Source organism: Grammomys surdaster, unplaced genomic scaffold (genome assembly GCF_004785775.1).
Source record: "Grammomys surdaster isolate TR1022 unplaced genomic scaffold, NIH_TR_1.0 1166, whole genome shotgun sequence".
Taxonomy (NCBI): Eukaryota; Metazoa; Chordata; class Mammalia; order Rodentia; family Muridae; genus Grammomys; species Grammomys surdaster.
This window is the reverse complement of record NW_021605585.1, coordinates 3,429,888-3,449,094: the sequence shown is the minus strand read 5'-3', so window position 1 is coordinate 3,449,094 and position 19,207 is coordinate 3,429,888. Positions and strand designations below refer to the sequence as shown.

General features: G+C 43.7%; 1 protein-coding gene across 1 annotated transcript; it reads left to right on the top strand.

Annotated features, from left to right (window-relative positions):
* Window positions 1–1,819: 1,819 nt before the first annotated feature.
* On the top strand, window positions 1,820–13,580 carry Adipoq (adiponectin, C1Q and collagen domain containing). The gene is made up of 3 exons (XM_028783899.1): window positions 1,820–1,922; window positions 11,073–11,294; window positions 12,883–13,580. The coding sequence occupies exons 2-3, from the start codon at window positions 11,081–11,083 to the stop codon at window positions 13,401–13,403; spliced, it is 735 nt and encodes a 244-aa protein (XP_028639732.1). The 5' UTR covers window positions 1,820–1,922; window positions 11,073–11,080; the 3' UTR covers window positions 13,404–13,580.
* Window positions 13,581–19,207: the final 5,627 nt, after the last annotated feature.

Below are 19,207 nucleotides of genomic sequence, written 5' to 3'. Positions count from 1 at the left end.
CCCCTGCTCCAGCATGTTTGTATTTCAGTAAGAGCAAAAGACTGTAACACACATACAAAATAAGTAAGAAAATACAACAACAAACAACAACAATAACAACAACACATGCACACACACACAATAAGTAAGCAAAATGCTAAAGTAAAGATACAGTAATACACTTTTGAGTTACTGCAGTTCTCTCTCCTCTGCTTCATACAATTTGCCTGGGAAACTTCCAGAGCCATATAGTCACACCTAACAGCTCTTAGAAATGAGCTCATGCCGGGCGGTGGTGGCGCACGCCTTTAATCCCAGCACTTGGGAGGCAGAGGCAGGCGGATTTCTGAGTTCGAGAGTTCGAGGCTAGCCTGGTCTACAGAGTGAGTTCCAGGACAGCCAGGGCTACACAGAGAAACCCTGTCTCGAAAAAAAACAAAAACCAAAAAAAAAAAAAAAAAAAAAAAAAAAGAAATGAGCTCATGTCTTTAATCTACATGGCCTAATGTGATTTCTCTAGAAACATCCGTGCATTAATAGGAAGACAAGATGGAAGATCATATTTTGACTCCTTCCTTGGTGGGCTTGACACTGCTGGGCCTACCCACTAGTAAAGGCAGGCCTCTTAGGCTTTGTGTGGCCAGTAAAAGGTGGTAGTTGGAGGTAGCAGATGCTTGCCCAGCCATTTCTTGGGAGCATTCTGTCTCTGAGTGTCTTATTGAAGCTGCTGCTGGCATCCAGACCTTTTTCTGGATTCACGGTTTAACTCATCAGCTTTGTGTTCCTGAGAATCAGCTGTGATCTTTCAAAAATAAGATGTGAGTTCACTGAGAGGTTCCCAAGGTTGGCCTTTCCAACCTCAAGCCTTCTGGGAACAGTTTAGTGGGTGGTGAGTGCTAGTTGCAGTTGGCTGTCAGCCCAGAGCTAGGCTCTCAATAAGACAAAAGAGGTATATACTTAAGTGGTCTAGAAATCGAGATTTATCTATTCACAGAAAATGAGTTTTTAAAACATTAGTTTGAAACTCAGAACCAGAAAAATCTTAAAACATGGCACTCCAATGTCAAGGTAAGTGTTCTGTGACATCGGGCTTGAGTTATGTAGGGACCATAGATTTTAGAATTTGGAGTTGCTAAGAGCCTTGAACTTGCCTCACTCCAGGAACCTTCCTGTACATCAGCTCTCAGAATTCATATACATGGTCTTTCCTCAGTATGGGATCCAGACTAGCAAGTGGAAGACACCTTCTATTTCTTAAAGATTTGTTTATGTATCTGGGTATTTTGGCTGCATGCACATCTACATGCTAGAAGAAGGCATCGGATCCCATGGGATTACTGTCGATGCTGGGAATTGAACTCAGGACCTCTGGAAGCGCAGCCAGTGCTCTTAACCGTGGAACCATCTCTCCAGCCCCTCTATTTCTTACTCTAGTGCAACCCCTCTTCATTCTTCTGAAATATTAATGTCTGAACCGCACAGCTTCACATCTAGATACACAGAAAGAGCAGGAGTACCATGTGAGAATTAGCGTCGTTGACTCTCCAGGACAAACTTATGGGAGAGGGAGGTCTCCTGACCCCTGAACAGCTCATTTCACTTGATACTTTTCATTGCATTCAGAAGCATGTTGTTTTGATTACTGTCCTTACCCTTGTCCCATCTGTTGCTCTGGTAGAGTATAGCTAAAGCCTGGGAACAGGAGGGCTTGACAGAAGCCCTACTTGGCTTCCCAGTGCCAAGCTGGATTAAACCGGGTTCCCTAGGGAGGAGTTTTAAGGCAGCTGCCAGGGGTAAGGAGCCCACTCATTGGCTACTGGCCCTGACTGGGCAATGGTGAGGCGGGGTCTGCCTGTCCCTGTGAGTACCAGACTCATGAGACCTGGCCATTTTCTCCTCATCTCCGTCTGTATAATTGCCAGTGGATCTGACTACACCAAAAGGTAAGAAAAATTCTACTACATTCCTGGCTGGCTGGGTATGGATGCCCAATCCCGGCTGGGTTGTGTTTAGATTTTCCTCTCTGTGGTAATGTGAGGGTAGATGTAGAGAAACCTCAGACCATGGAAATATGGTTGGGGCAGATAAGATTTGGGGATTTTTTTTAATTCTTCAAAGCTCTAAGAAAGAAACAATTGTGGCCGGGCAGTGGTGGCGCACGCCTTTAATCCCAGCACTTGGGAGGCAGAGGCAGGCAGATTTCTGAGTTCGAGGCCAGCCTAGTCTACAGAGTGAGTTCCAGGACAGCCAATGCTACACAGAGAAACCCTGTCTCGAAAAAAAACCAAACCAAAAAAAAAAAAAAAAAAAAAAAGAAAGAAAGAAACAATTACCTTTTGGTCCACATGTTTGAGACTAACCTGAAGTTTGGCTCGTTCATTTGATGGCGGGGTGCCCACTGCAAAAGGAACCCAGAATTAGTGAGGTAGGCGGGTCTATCCACAGATGAGACTCCGTTAGAAAGTAGGATCTACTGTTTCTCAGCTTTATGAGTTACAGTGAAAGGAGAAGCAGGCAGAGAGGCAGCCTGAGGAAGATAGTTGAGGTTAGACCTCAGACTGTAGGATCCAACTCTATCACTTTGTTCTACTTAGCAGATATGCAGGGAGCATGGGCTGTATAACACTTTGTCAGGACTGAGAAAACATGGGTGTGGTCTGAGGAGTTGGGGACATCTATCTGCATAGAGACATTTTAGGGGATGTTTGAGAGGGGATTGGTTGACACAAAGTGGTCAGAACCTGGAAAAGAGTGGCGATCTGGACAGAAAGCCATATTCTGAAAGATATTTTCTGACAGAGGCACTGCACCTGCTTGGTCTTTGTCAAACCCAACTATGGCTCTGGAAACACAGCATCAGAAACCTCGTGGTAGAGGAGATGAGGGAGGGAGGGGTTTGGAAGTCAAGGCAGCCTCTTGAGTGTTATGATATGTAAGTCCTCGGTCTGAAGAAATTTTGTTTTTGAGTCCAGGTTTCACTATGTATTCCTTACTGGCTTGGAATTTACAAGGACCAGTCTACTACTGAACTCACAGAGATCCACCTGCCTTGCTGGCTCCCAAGTGCAGGGATCAAGTGTGTGCTGAGAATGGATCTTGAATCACAAGAGTACAGTCATTTCACTCCCCATGACTTCATTAAAAAGGAGGGCAGGGAGTTTGGTTAGAGTCATTCTGGGAGCAAGAGGGCAGGCTGAGCAGGCCAGGGGGGCAAGAGAGTGCAGCTTGGTTCTTGGAGCAGTTTGGTTCTCAAGGCTTAATGAGAAATCCTTGATGCCCCTCTCCCTGTGTCTTGAGGAAACTTAAGAGACACAGGGTTTGCTTCTAGTCTTGTGTGTGTGAATTTGTATGCATGTGTATGTAGAAGCCAGAGGTATCTTTCCATGTGAAGTGTCTTTCTTAATCTTTGCCTTATTTTTTGAGACAAGATCTCTCACAGAACCTGGAGCTTGATGAAGGAGACCATACCGATGAGGTCATTGATCTCTGGGGACATTCTTGTCTCTGATATCCCCTACCCCAGTGTCAGGGTTAAAGGTGACTGCTTTTTACATGAATTCTGGGGACCTAATTCAGGTCCTCATGCTTTCACAAGAAAGCACTCATCAGCAGAGCCATCTCCCAAGCACTTACAAATATTGTGTGTGTGTGTGTGTGTGTGTGTTTGCGCATGCGCGTGTATTTACATGCAAGAGTCTAATGTGAACAGACATGTTTATTCTACAGCAGGCACACGGAGGTGGGAGGGTAACTTTTGGGAGTCATCCCTCCTTACTTGCCTTATTTGAGGGGCTCTCTTTTGTTTCTTCCACTCTGTGCACTGCCTGGTCCCCAAGCTTTGAGACAATTCTCTTGTCTTCACCCACCATCAGACTCAGGGATGCTGTGATCACCACCGAATCTTGCTTTTTATGTGAGATCCAGGGATTGACTCAGTCTGTCATCCTTGCCCAGGAAATGCATCTCCTGTAGCCCTCATTTTCCGAGGTTACAGAGACAAACATTCCAGCTACGTGTCAACTCAGAGGACCAGTAGCCCCATGCACTCTGCTGAAGTCAGGAATTGATATCTTTTGGAAAGCAAAGGTTTTGATCAGGAATGTATCCTACAAACTCCTTGGAGGGATGCTCTGCTTTGCCAGTTTCTTGAGAGTGTACAAATGTGTGCACACATATATAAGGGACGTGAGACTGCTAACGGCTCTCCAAAGGCTGAGTGACACCTTCCAGATAATCTTAGGAGTGAGACAGAGGTGCCTGAGCTCCCGGTACTGCCGTTTATGATTGGGTTGTGCCATTGTGAAATTGTGAATATTAATTTACTTTTTGTTTGTTTGTTTTTTTGTGTGTTACTGAGTGTTGAACTTAGAGTTTCATACATACTAGGCAAACAAACACTCCACCACTGAGCACTCCACCCTTGGGCACTACTTTGATCCTTAAGAATGGCTATTTTGGAGGCTGGAGAGATGGCTCAGTGGTTAATAGCACTGACTGCTCTTCCAGAGGTCCTGAGTTCAATTCCCAGCAACCACCCAGTGGCTCACAACCATCTGTAATGGGATCTGATGTCCTTTTCTGATGTGTTTTGAAGATGGTGACAGAGTACTCACGCGTTTAAAATAAATAAATCTTAAAAAGAATAGCATCATGGCCTCTTCAAGTCTCAGCTTCTTCTGTATATTGCAACAAGAAGCAAGGCTAAAGACAAGCTGAATGAGATAAAACCTAGAAGTCCTTTGTGCTAGTGCACACCTTTATTTAGACTTAGCATTCAGGAGGCAGAGGCAGGTGATCTCTATGAGTTCAAGGCCAGCCTACAAAGAGTTCCAAGGCAGTCAGGAGTCTCTCTCTCTCTCTCTCTCTCTCTCTCTCTCTCTCTCTCTCTCTCTCTCTCTCTCTCTCTCTGTGTGTGTGTTTCCATCTCAAAAAACAAGAAAACAAAATGAAGTGTCTTATGCAAATTCTACTGCACAGAATTGTTGCACATCAGAAATGTTCCTCATCTCATACGACCCTACTGAGCAGGATAGGATGCTGGGCCCAAGCTCTGAGGGTTATCTTAGAGGCAGTTGCAGGCTATGCTGGTTTGTAAGCTGGAAATCTCTTGAGGTTCATCTTTCTGTATTTCAACTTCCTCCCTTCTTGTTCTCTCCTTGGAGTCTCATGAAGGTGAAAACAACTGACAATTCAGGTTTCCAGAACACAGAGCGTTTCCATGAGGATGTAGGAAATGCCCTCAGCCTTTCTGCTTCTACAAGCAAGGGTGGGAGGGTCCTGGAGTTACTTTTGGCTCTGGCATTTCTCTGTGCTTTGTGGTCTTTACTGGCTGGAGGTATAGAGACCATATTCAATGACCTCTTCTCTCCTTGTGAACTAATTTCTTCCAGTCCCAGAGGAAACTCCAGTCTCAAATTTCACAAGATTCTGATGTTGCTATTGAGATCCCAGCAGGTCAAAGTGGAGTTTCACATCTACTTCACTATGCTGCGTTCCTGGAACGTTGCAGCCATCCCTCTGCATAACTCCTGTGCCGTTTGCTAGGAAGGCCAGTGTGGGTCATCAGATGACATCTATTTATTTATTTATTTGTTTGCTTATTTATTTATTTTTAAATTTTGAGACAGGGTTTCTCTGTGTAACAGATAAAAGTGCCCTGGCTGTCCTGGACCCAGTAGACCAGGCTAACCTCAGACTCAGAGCAATTGGCTTGCATCTGCATCCCTCATGCTAGGACTTAAGGCCATGTGGGTGGAATGAAACTCAGCAGCTCTCCACAGTGGATGATACATTAATATTTGTTTGCTTCCCTTCTCTCACGAACACGTACAGTACATTGTAAGTTTATAAAATATAATAATACTGTGACATCACATTTCTAGGCAAAGAGCATAAAGCCAGGGAGGCAGATGGGGGCAGAATGAAGAGAGAGTTGGGAAGCCAGGTCATTTGATTGACAGTCTTCTGGTCTCTCACCCCCTCCCCATAGGGAAGGGTACTAAAAGGCAGGGTATGTGACTGTGTACTTTTCTCTTCCCTGTCTGTGTCAGAGTCTGTTATCAGGCCAGGACTCCACTTCCACATCTTCTGTTGGATCTGGATTATCACTCAAGCACTCGGCAGACCCAGTTCCTCATCCCTAAATCAGTGCAGTCATAAGTGACAGCCATTGCTCACCAGCTTACTCCAGACACCCCACTAAGCATGGTTCGTGGGTTCTTTTGTTTAGTCTTCCAACAAACACATAAAGGGCAAGAACTGGTTATTGTATCTGAGCACGTGTTTCCCTGAGTACCCCCACATTGTCTCCAAATGGCTGTGATGATTCAATGAGCTGGTGGGGCAAAGCCTTTCCAAATGTAAAGCATTTTACTGGATTCTTGCTATCTACCTTCAACGCCCATCCAAAAACATTTGTAACAGGCTCTAGCCGCAGTTTTTTGTTCAGCACTCGGTTCCATTCAGTAGTGTTTTCCCCATAGAAATAGAAGTCTTTCAAAATCAAAGTCCAGCAATTGCTTTGTCTACGTAAAGAACAGAAATAATGTTGAATTCAAAAATAATGAGGCATTCTGTGTTGTCCTTCAGTGGTTATCCATAGCTGACTTTACATCCAGAACTAGGTGAAAGTGAAGCCTTCAATCAGGATCTGTCCTTAGCACCCAGCACCCAAATGCTTAGGAGCTGGAAAGATAGCTCAGCAGTTAACAGCATGTGAAGAGGAAATTTTGCAAAGGACCTGGTTCGCAACTGTCTGCAACTTAGTTTCAGGTGATCCAATGCCTTCTGCTCTCCGTTGGTGCCTGTACATAGGTGCATACCCCCATGCAAATTCAAATAATTAAAAAATAAAGATAAATCTTAAGAAAGAACAGCTAAGGACATGTAGCGTTTAGTACCTCCACCCTATGCTACTCCTGGGATCCTGAACAACCATAGCTGTGAGTAGAGAAAAGCATTGAGAACACGGAGGTGTTGGGGAAGAGTGTGTTCTTAGGTGAGAAGGGTTTTTCAATAGAGAGAGAGAACCAGAAAACTATAGAGATCTGTCTTTACCTTCCTTCCTAGCATTAGGGATAAGTCTTGAGCTACCCTTTGTTTTTGGGGTCCTCCTTAACTGCCTACATTATTTCAAGCAATCTGGACTCTTTCTTATTGGGTGCTCCTTAGATTCTTCAGTTGAAGTCCTCAGGAATATGATTGCTGGCGCTGTAAGAAGGACAGAGTTGACATAGGACAGATGAAATCTTAAGTCTCAGAGCGATGGTGGTCACTGAGCAATGGCTCAGTGGGTAAAGATTCTGAACCCAATGACCTGAGTTCATTCCCCAGGATCCAGCTGATAGGAGAGAGCTGACGAGCTGCCTCCCACAAGGTGCTCTCTGACTTCTGTGGGTACATACCCACAGGCACAGGTACACACACACACACACACACACACAAACACACACACAAGTTAACCAACCAACCAACCAATAGACTGACTAACTAACTAACTAACTAACTAACTAACTAACTGTAATAAAAAAGTTCCAGGGCAAGCATTCTTTCTAATTACAAGAGGAGTATTTGAAGACTTTCCTCTGGTCTTCTCTACCCTGCCCTTTTCACTCTGGGAAAGAGCCAGACCTAAGCTCTGCTCATTTGTAGCAGTTGCTGAGACTAGGTTCCTGATCACTCCAGGTTCAGTAGATGGCGACAGAAGCACTCAGAGACACTATGGGCCAGTCTGGGGCAGACTCCCGCTCTCCAAGAGCAACATTCAGACAGTTGTTTCTGACCTTCTCCTACCCGCACCTGCCAGTTCCAATTCGTGCACAGTTAACTAGAATTGAATATTTAGAGAATGATGAGCCAAGGCGCAGGGAGTACAAAGATGAATTTAATCAAAGGTATTTAAAATGATCTTATGCCACAGTTTACAGCACCATTAAAAAAGTCACAAGTACAGTAAAGAGTGATATTAAATATATAGAGGGGAAAGAAATGAAAGAAAACAGGATATTACCAAATCCTTCTGGGAATAAGAGCTGTTTAATGTTTGGAATGAAGGAAAATGTCTGCAGAGCTGAGGACATAAATGATAGACTTTCTGTACACCTGGAAATGAGGACAGATGAACAGAAGGACAATCTGCACTTAGAAGGCAAGTCATGACAGTGTGATGTAAGAAGACAAAATGGTGACACACGCTCACACACGGTGACACACGCTCACACAATTGCTTGCAGAGACATTAACAATAAGATGTTGCAGAGATGAGTCGAGAGGCCTTGGGTATGAGTCTCAGCACTGTTGGGGGAGGGGACAATAACCTCCACATAAAACCAGCTGAACGTTACAGGAGCTGGGTGTGCTGGTACACCTGAGAATCTCAGTTTCAGGGAGGCCAAGGCAGGAGGAGTGCCCTGAGTTTGAGGCCAGTTTGGGCTACATACAAAGACTCTATATTAAAAAAGGGTAAAACTTTTAAAAAGTCTATGTGGTGGTGGCTTTTTCTTGTAACGTCAACACTTGGGAGGTGGCAATGAGGCCATCAGGAGTTCAAGGTCATCTTAAATCCAGTGACCGTGGCATTGAGGCTAGTCTGGGTTCCATGAAACTCATTCTCAAAATAGTGCTCCCCCAAGAAAAACCTCAAATCAAAACATATCAAAGACACAACAGTGCAGAAGAAACACTTTGTGATCTCAGTAAGTTAATGGACAGAGAACACTTACACAGGGACTTAATGAGGAAATCAAAAAATAGCCCTTTGAATAAAATGTACAGTTTATTAATGACTGAAGAATGAAAACCATTTATTTTGCTCACTAAATTTAACAGCTAAAACGGCAATATCTTTTTTGTTTTTGTTTGTTTTGGTTTTAGTTTTTGAGACAGAAAATCCACATCACTCTCACTGGCCTGGAAGTTACTATGTAGATCAGGCTGGTTTCAAACTCACAAAGATCCACTTGCCTCTGCCTCCCAAGTGCTGGAATCATAGGCTTGTGCCACTCTTCTTGGCTAGCAATACACTTTTTTAAAACTGAGAATGCCCAAAGCTGGCCAGAGTAATTCAGCTAGGCCGGCTTATTTTTTCTTTGCTGTGCTGAGGAAGGAACCCAGGTCCTTGCATATTCTAGGCCTGTGCCCTGCTACAGAGCAACACCCTCAGCCTGAGACAGGTCTTGTATGTATATACTAATGCGCTATTGGGTGGCAGCATGGTATCTCGTAATGTTGGTATGTATATTAAATGATTTTAAAAAGGGGCTGGAGAGAGGGTGCAGTAGTGTAGAGAGCACATTACTCTTCCAGAGGATCTGAGTTCAGTTCCCAGCACTGGAACTCCAGCTCTAGAGGATCTGTCATCCTCTTCTGGCTTCTGCAGGCTCCTGTACACAGGTAGCACCAACGCGCACGTGCACACACACACACACACACACAAATGAAAATAAATTTTTTTGTTGTTGTTGTTTTTGGTTTTTTTGAGATAGGATTGCTCTGTGCAGCCCTGGCTGTCCTGGAACTCACTCTGTAGACCAGGCTAGCCTCGAATTCAGAAATCCACCTGCCTCTGCCTCCCAAGTGCTGGAATTAAAGGCGTGCACCACCACTGCCCGACTTAAATTAAATCTTCTTTAGAAGACTTAAAAATGTAATGTTTAGGTAGTTTGGAGAAAGAGCTCAAAGGTTAAGATCTTGCACTTGTTGCTCTCCCAGAGGACCGAGGTTTGGTTCGTAGTACTTGTGTGAACTCTCCGTAATTCCAGTTCCAGGACACACACACACACACACAAATAAAAACAAAATAAGTCTTTTTTAAAATTTTTTTTTGAAAAAGGCTAATCAGGGCATAGTGGCATATGCCTCTAATTCCTGCACTCGGGAGACAGAGGCAGGTAGAGCTCTGAGTTCTAGGTCAGCCTGGACTTCAGGGTGAGTTCCAGGGCAGTCAAGGCTACAACAGAGAAACCCTGCCTCAAAAACCCAAAAGGACAAAAAGTTTAGATTTCTGGGACTTATAATTTATGTCTGGGAGCATATAATAGAAAGACAGGTTTTAGAAAAGCTGCCTGTCTGAGGACAGCTTTGATTGATTATTTTTAAAGCAGTATATGATATAATTTGTTGCAGAATATAAAATATTTTGAAGTGGAAATAAGCTAAAAAAATAAACCAACTTTAAAACAATTACAGATATCTTGGCCATATCTATTTTATAAACTGGCAATGCATATATTTTAAATGACAATAAAATCTAGAAAATGACATGACTGAAACAGAGAAGAGGAGCTTTAGGTGAAGAATGATTTCCATTTTAAAAGAATAAACAGATTCCTTGGAATTAGAGTTGCTTTTCTCCTATAGTCTCCAAAGAGTTTCTGTGTAGGTGTGTGTGTGTGTATGCATGCACACAAGTGCTCACAAGTATGCATGTGTATATTAAAACGAGGGAAAAAAGAAGAGACTGGAATCAGGCCGTCCCTGCCACATCACTGTCACCTGTGGATTTACAATTCTGAGGCTGAAAGGAGAATGAATGCAGGAGATTTTGCTACTCATTGCAGATTTCAGAGAAGGATGATGTCTGGGTATGATGGTTTGTATATGCGTGGCCCAAGGAGTGGCACTGCTGGGAGGTGTGGCCTTGTTAGAATAGGTGTGTCACTGTGGAGGTGGGCTTTAATACCCTAGTCCTAGCTGCCTGGAAGCCAGTATTCTGCTAGCAACCTTCAGATGACAATGTAGAACTCTCAGCTTCTGCTGTACCATGCCTGCCTGGATGCTACCATGTTCCCACCTTGATGACAATGGACTGAACCTCTGAACCTGTAACCCAGCCCCAATTACATGTTGATCTTATAATAGTTGCCTTGGTCAGGGTGTTTGTTCACAGTAGTAAAACCTAACTACGACCTTGAGTGAAGGCTTCCTGAGAGAGTAAGGACTGGGTAGCCACTGAAGGCTCTCTGTGAGAGGCGAGAGTACGTAGATGCAGATCTTTGGAGTGGATTCCACCTAGTCGGATAGGACATGATGCACGTCCTGATTGGTTGCGCCCTGTGAGTCTGCCCTTCCCATGACTATGCACCTGTCAATTTCAGAGCTCAGGATGCTACGGTTGCAAGCTCTCCTGTTCCTCTTAATCCTGCCCAGTCATGCCGAGGTTGATACAGCTGAGGAGGCGAAAGCTCTGGTCCCTCCACCCAAGGAAACTTGTGCAGGTTGGATGGCAGGCATCCCAGGACATCCTGGCCACAATGGGACACCAGGCCGTGATGGCAGAGATGGCATTCCTGGAGAGAAGGGAGAGAAGGGAGATGCAGGTATGTAGAAGAATTCTGGACAGAGCGAGATCTTTGCAGGGTAAGTGATTCCAATGATTAATTAGGGCCTAGACACAGGCAAGAGGCAAAACCTTTTTTTGTGTGTGGTTCATAAGCATCCTGGAACTTGAACTGTCCTCCTGAAGTGGGACTAGTTGGTACCTATTGAGGTATCCATGACTTCACTCCATCTGCATCTCCTTCTCTCTGCCTACCCCTTCCGTACTACCAATGTATTCCTATTTTTGTTTTCTCTTTAATTCTTGCTCTATCCATGGGCATTCATAAGCACTTTTCATGTATTTCTGAAGCACTCAGTACCTTGGTTTAGCCAACAAGACAGGTGTAGTGGGTTGGCCTAATGCTGCTTGTATTCTAATGCTAATTTGGGACCCCCCCAAAAAAAACTGTGCACCAGAAATGAGAGATGCATGTAAGATGCTGAGTGACTCTGCCCTCAAGTTATCTTTGATTGGTAAATAATAGATGCCAGTAGCTGGTAGCTAGGCTGAAGGGACATAGGTAGAGATTAGGTTTCCTGGACTTGGGTTTGGAGAAGGAGGAGAATGTGAAGGAGGAGCAAGGAAGCGGCCATGGGGTAAGAGTCAAGGAGTGTGGCCATGAGGGCTGCCCAAGTAGAGTGGAGAGCAGCCCAGATGAAACACCGTAAGTAATAACTCGGGGTTATCAACAGGAAAGTAGATTCTAACAGCATAGAGGGTAGTATCTGCCCAGCACTTGTGCTGTTTAAATCTTATGTAAATATAAAGGCTGGGTGTGTCTTTTATCCAAGAGCTCAATAACCAAAGATGGAGCAGAAACCTCAGGCTGGGATTTAAATAATTTTTACAACAGACAAGACTCTGGGTAGAGGTTACTAAGAGAAATGTCTTCCAACATGCAACATGCTCATCTGAATATGTGCAGATGCTGAAGGCATGGGATATAGAAGGTGTACTCAGTGAGGATGCAGATTAACAATGAGGCTACTCTGAGGAGGTAGGGCTTGAGCCACACCTCAGAAGGATGGTTCCAGAGGGTAGAGGAGGGGGACATCTGGTCAGAGGGGATAGAAGGCACACAGTGGTTGGTTAGTCAGTGCACACAGAGCCATAGGGTAGATTGACTATATAGATACTTACAGGAGATTACTTTCTGGAAATCTGCTATGTTTTGGGCATATGGAAAGGCATGGGATGAGGGAATGAAGAGATGAATGAATAAATGGATAAATCATGTTCAGGACATCTACTGACCCCAACTGATCACTTAATAACTCAGAGCTTCTACCAGAGCAAATCATTCACTTGTCAACCAGAGAACAAGGATTTATTATCTAGCTGGAAAGTTTTAAATATCATCAATCTACTTACTCATCTTTTAATTCACCCATAAAGGCTTTGAAAAATAAGGTTGGAGATGAACTTATGGGAACCTGCCAGGCGGTGGAGAGTGGGAGAAACGGAAATGAAGTTTCCTTGTTTTGTCAAATGGATTATGGGTAGAGGTTCCAGAAATAAAGCCTCTCACTGAAAACAGTCTGGGCAGTGCTGTTCCTGCCATTCACAGAGTCCTTCTGGCTTTCTAGGTCTTCTTGGTCCAAAGGGTGAGACGGGAGATGCTGGAATGACAGGAGCTGAAGGGCCACGGGGCTTTCCTGGAACCCCCGGCAGGAAAGGAGAGCCGGGAGAAGCCGCTTCTGTGTATCGCTCAGCATTCAGTGTGGGGCTGGAGACCCGCGTCACCGTCCCCAATGTTCCCATCCGCTTTACGAAGATCTTCTACAACCAACAGAATCATTATGACGGCAGCACTGGGAAATTCTACTGCAACATTCCAGGCCTCTACTACTTCTCCTACCACATCACGGTGTATATGAAGGATGTGAAGGTGAGCCTCTTCAAGAAGGACAAGGCCGTTCTCTTTACCTACGACCAGTATCAGGAAAAGGATGTGGACCAGGCCTCTGGCTCTGTGCTCCTCCATCTGGAGGTGGGAGATCAAGTCTGGCTCCAGGTGTATGGGGATGGGGACCACAATGGACTCTACGCAGATAATGTCAATGACTCTACATTTACTGGCTTCCTTCTCTACCATGATACCAACTGATTGCAACTAACTCAGAGCTGCCCATAGCCTAAACACCCCAAGAATCACAGAACCGTCACCAAGCTTTCAGCTTAGAGAGATTGATTTTATTGCTTAGCTTGAGTTATTATTCAGCTTAGCTGAATATTATCCACATGGATACTCATTCATTCATTAAATGACTTTATAAAAAAATAATTTCTGTGTTCCTAGTCCAGGAAAAAAACACTCCCTGGTCTCCACGACTCTTACATAGTAGCAATAATAGAATGAAAATAATATTTGGTATAGAAGCTTCTCATGACTGTCTGGAAGTAGTCCATGCTAGTTTCTAGTTTCTGCTCACTGTACACAAATCTTGTTCATGCAAATCCTGTAAGGTACAGATGAAATATGGTATCTATTCTTTTCACAGCTGAGGTCTTTAGGCTGAGTTTATGAATGTCTAAAGACCCACAAGTATTAAACTGGCAGAGCTAAAATTGGAGGGTAGAGTATGGTCTGTTCTCACTGAATGGCACCATTTTTCAAAAGCACATGCTCATTTGGAGTGTTGGCAGAGGTCTCTTTCCCACCTCATTTTCGGGTCTCAATTTACATCCACCCCATAGGGCTCTCTCAGAGAAGGTGGTCCTATGTCTAGATCCTATTATGATTCCCATTGGCTCCCTCCCCACTCCACATACCCTCCTCTCTGCACCTTTGCTCATGCTTTTCCAACTAGGGAAATCCCACCCACCTCCACATGGAGGTTGTTCCCTGTCCCTCAAGGCTACTTGGATAGGAGGTGTTCTGATGTGACCTCATTCCAACTTCCTCTGTGTTTTTCCACAGATGAAAGTCTGTCCATGCAACATGTTCTCCATACACTAGGGACAATTGCCTGTTCAGGCTGAGCTTCCTTTTCCTCTGAGTCCTCCCCAGAGATCTTTGACAAGTGTTTCAAAAACAAGAGTCTCCTGAACCCCATTTGTATTCATAGTTTGCTTCAGTTTCTACAATACTTTCATTCTTATCTAAAGAACTATTATTACATTTAGGAATCCAATCCCAGTTTGAATGGTCAGCTTAACCCTTCCCAGGGAGGTGAAGGATGACTGTGCTTTCTACAACACTGGCAGAATTAATTCTCCCTCAAAAAAGTAATTTCAGCCTAAAACACTAAACATAGATGAATTGACTTCATTCTTTCCGTGAGTACTGACAAAATGGAGAGAGAATTGAGGATCCTGAATTGATCATTATTTTCCAAGAATTACAGGTGGACAGGCTGGGGAGATGGCTTTGTCTTTAAGAGCATTTGCCATCTTTAGAGAGGACCTGGGTTCTGTTGCCAGTACCCACAATGAACAGCTCACAGCTATCTGTAACTTCAGTTCCAGTGGATCGATCTGATGCTCCTTTCTGGTTTCTGCATGTACATGGTGCTTGTAAATATAACCAGGCACACACACACACACACACACACACACACACACAAAATAAACAAACAAATCTTAAAATACCCTACCACAGAAGCTGGTTAAATACACTTGGCCCAAGATCTTGATTAGTGGGAGCCTTTGAAGGATCACCTTGACACCCTGCCTGGCTCTCAGTGTGCACTAAGGTGGTGAGGGGGCCTCCTGAAGTTGTTCCTTCTGTGAGCAGTGGGCATATACAGCCCTCAGGCAGCCGTTTGTGACTGATGCAGTGATGGTACTCGGAATCAAACCCAGAGCCTCCATAGGCTAGATAAGTGCTAACCACTGGGCTCCAGCTCCAGACCCACATTTGGTATTTTAAAACTGATCTTCAAAGCCTAGAGGAGTTTGGAAATTGAAAGACAAAATGATTCTTAAAAGTGAGGGTCCTGGGGGAGGGGCTGTGTGAAAGGGGGTCTGGGAGGAGGGGGCCTACAATCGAGATGCAAAGTGAATAAATAAATAATGGGAAAAAAAACCAAAATGATGCTTTCAAATGATTTAGTTTATATCCATTAATAAATGTCTTTTGTATAAACCATGAAATAGAGTTACAAGTGCCTCGCAGTCGTAAACTTTCCCTCAGGAGACAACTGCTTAAGTGACACTTCAAAGGCTTAGAAACAGAGTAAACAACAGGTTCTGGATGATTCCCTGTGGTAAGGACACTGGAAACTTTGTCTTTTAAAGCACTTGCTAGTTGTTACTTTCTACCAATGAAGAGCCTCTTCAATGTTACAAGTAAAACTACTCGCTGTGCATGACTTCTATTTTTATTCCTGGAGAAACATTTGGGAGTGAGAGAGAGTTAAGATGTATTGTAACTATGTTGCAAGTAGCAGAATGCCCAACCTCAAGTTAGACAGGCAAAAAACAAAAAACAAAAACAAAACAAAAACCACCACCACCACCAAAACCAGAAATATGACACTTGGTTGGGACCCAGGCAGGCGACTTGTGTGCTCCTCCTTCTCCTCCATCCTCTTCTTTCCTGAACATTTCTGATGCTGCCTGTCTGCCTTAGTCCCTCCTCCTAGCTCACCATCATCTCCTTCAGCTGCCATGCTTGCCAGCGATTCCTAGTTCTGCCTCCACCATCTATCATGGAGCCAGACCCCAGATCCTCCTTAGGACAACTGCAGTTTCCTTCCTCCACCTGCTATTCCCCCACCTCGCCCACTGAACCTGTCTGGGGTTGCTTGGTGCTGAACCTAGAGCTCCAACCAGAGCTCCAGGTCTGGGACTAGTGACAGTTTGAAGTCTAAAATCCAGAGTGACCCAAGACTGAAAACCAAGCATCACTGGGGTCCACAACCCGTCAGTTTGGGGCAAAAGCAACTGAAGAAACCAACTCAACAAAAGTAAGGCCAGATATTGACACTAAGAAATACCACAAATGTCGTAATTCCAGATGCTCATTTAACAGCACAAAACCAAAAACCAAACCAAACCAAACCAAAACTCCACAATCAAGACATCATGCTTCCTCCAGAGGCCAGCAGCTCTACTGTGATAAACGCTGAGAAAACCAATTTAGCTGAAGCACAAGACAATGGCTTCAAAATAGCAGTTATAAGTATGTTCAGGGACTTTAAAAGGATATGAATAAATCCCTGAATGAAGACTTTGAGTGCACAACCATTGAGTGAAATGAGAAAAATAATTCAGGAATAAAACAGGAAAGTAGAATTTAGCAGAGAAATAGTATCACTAAAGAAAAACCATACTGGCCGGGCAGTGGTGGCGCACGCCTTTAATCCTAGCACTTGGGAGGCAGAGACAGGCGGATTTCTGAGTTCGAGGCCAGCCTGGTCTACAGAGTGAGTTCCAGGACAGCCAGTACTATACAGAGAAACCCTGTCTCGAAAAACCAAAAAGAAAAAAAAAAAAAAAAAAAAAAAAAAAGAAAAACCATACTGAATTGAAACTCAAAATGAAAAACTCAGAGGTAAGCTTCATCTATAGATTAAAAGATGTGGAAAAGAAACTTTCAGGTTTTAGAGATAAAGCAGGAGAAATAGATTAGTCATAAAGAATGTTAAATCATCATCATCATCATCATCCAGGGACAAAACACCCAGGAAATCTGGAACACTATAAAAATTAAAACAACATATAAAAAGCTATGGGACAGCCGGGCAGTGGTGGCACACACCTTTAATCCCAGCACTTGGGAGGCAGAGGCAGGTGGATTTCTGAGTTCGAGGCCAGCCTGGTCTACAGAGTGAGTTCCAGGACAGCCAGGGCTATACAGAGAAACCCTGTCTCGAAAAACAAAACAAAACAAACAAAAAAAAAGTTATGGGACACAATGAAGGCAGCTCTAAGAGACAAGTGTTTAGCACTTAGTGTCTACACCAAAATAAAAAAAAAAAACAAAATCGGAGGCATACATATTAATAACTTAATGACACACCTGGGAGATCTAGAAAAACAAGAAGAATAATACCCCCAAAAAAGTAGACAGGAAGAAGTAAACTCAGGGCTGAAGTCAGTGACAAAAAAAAAAAACAAACAAACTACAAAGAACCAAGGAAGAGGCTTTTGTTTTGTTTGTTTGAGAAAGCAACAAGATTGGCAAACTTTTAGTCAAACTAACAAAAAAAAAAAAAAGAATAGAGAGATTCAAAGAGACAAAGTTAGAGAAGAAAAGGGAGACATTACAACAGATACCAAAAAAGTCATAGAATCATGAATTCTACCACACCTTTAAAGAACTAATACCAATACTAAAATTATTCCACAAAAATATAAACCGAAGAAACAGTTATAAATTCTTTTGATGAAGATATTACCACGATACCAAAATACACAAAGACTTGACAAGAAATTATAGTTTAATATCCCTTGTGAACGGATATAAAAATTCTCAACAAAATATTTGCAAACTAATTTCTAGAACATATAAAAAATCATTTATGATAAACTGGTCTCAAGGCAGAGATGCAGGGAAGGTTCAATATAAATAAATAAATAAATAAATACAATCCACTACATAAAGAGACTGAAAGAGAAAAATCCCCATGATCATCTCATTAGATAGGAGAAAGAAAGAAAAGCCTTAGGCAAAATCTAATACCTCTTCATGATAAAAATCCTAGAAAGACTAGGCATATAAGGGCAAAACAACATGATAAAGAGAACTTACAGCATGCCCATAGCCAATATCATCCTAAATGGAGAGAAACTCAAAGCATTTTGGGCAGGTGGTCTGGTAAGCAGCATTCCTCCACAATCTCTGCTTCAGTTCCTGTCCAGACTTCCCTTAGCGACTGTGATCAAGATGAGTGAACTGAAATAAACCCTTTCCTCCCCTACTTGCTTTTTGATCGTGATCTTTATCACAGCAACAAGAAACCAAACAAACTCCCTCTGTCCCTCCGTCACTCCATCCCCCCTCTCTCTCTCCTGAATATTGGGACGATTTTTCAGGTTCTTAGTGGATTAGATGATGTTTTATTTCTTTAGAGGGAGGTCTCCTTGCGTTACCCAGTTTGGCCTCCATCTGCCATGGTCTCTGCATTGGCCTCCTGCTACTGGGTGGCTTGGGATTTTGTGTTGGAGCTAGCACATTTGGGTATTCTGAAGCAAGATTCTGGGTTCTCTTAAAATCTGAAGTAAATGTGCATGTTTGTGTGAGCAGTGTTAACTGGTTTAGGCTCAGGTTACACACAGTGTCTCATCCTCCATGGGTGTGGTTTCTTTGTAAATTCCTGCTTTGAGACCTGTCAGTTACTACCTTCCGAGTTCTGTGTGTCGTGTGTGGTCCCTGAGACTTGGTAGCTGAGTCCGTGACCTTAAATCTATTCTGCGTTTGTGCAACCTGGAACTGAGTCTAGGAATTATGTAGGGACCTCTACAGAGTGAAAAGGACAGGTTTCCAGCAAGCTTCCTGGTCACTTCCTGGCATTCTCCAGCTCCCAGGACCCTCCCTTTCCTGACTCTTCTGAACTCTGGTGCTGTTTTGTGTTAACTGGGGTTGGTTTGGAGTACAGCACTAAGAGAGAAGTAAAAGAAACCTTAGGTTGTCTTGAATGGGTTGAAAGGCACCAATCACTCTCTTTCTCTGGCCCCAGGGCAAGCTTGCTTTGGGGGCTGTGGAAGGATGGCTGTCTCTGCTGCTGCGGAGGCGCAATTAGGACCTTGCCCGCAGGAAAGAGCGTCAAGAAAGTCAACCATTTCCATTGGCATTCTTGGTGCAGAGGCTACTTTTCCGGGCCTGCTGGTTTGCAAAGGTGATTTCTGGAGCTTTCCTGATAATCTTGAATACACAGTTCCAGAGCCAGACCTGTCTTTGGCTTATGTCGAGGAGCCGAAGAAGGCAAACACACCCAGAACACTCAGCTAGGTTATTTCTGTTTC

What these genes read in the sequence shown, in the direction of transcription:
- Adipoq (XM_028783899.1), top strand. Translation starts at nt 11,081, where the DNA reads ATGCTACGGTTGCAAGCTCTCCTGTTCCTCTTAATCCTGCCCAGTCAT. An exon ending in GGGAGAGAAGGGAGATGCAG is followed by an intron (nt 11,295 to 12,882) that starts GTATGTAGAAGA and finishes CTGGCTTTCTAG; the next exon opens with GTCTTCTTGGTCCAAAGGGT.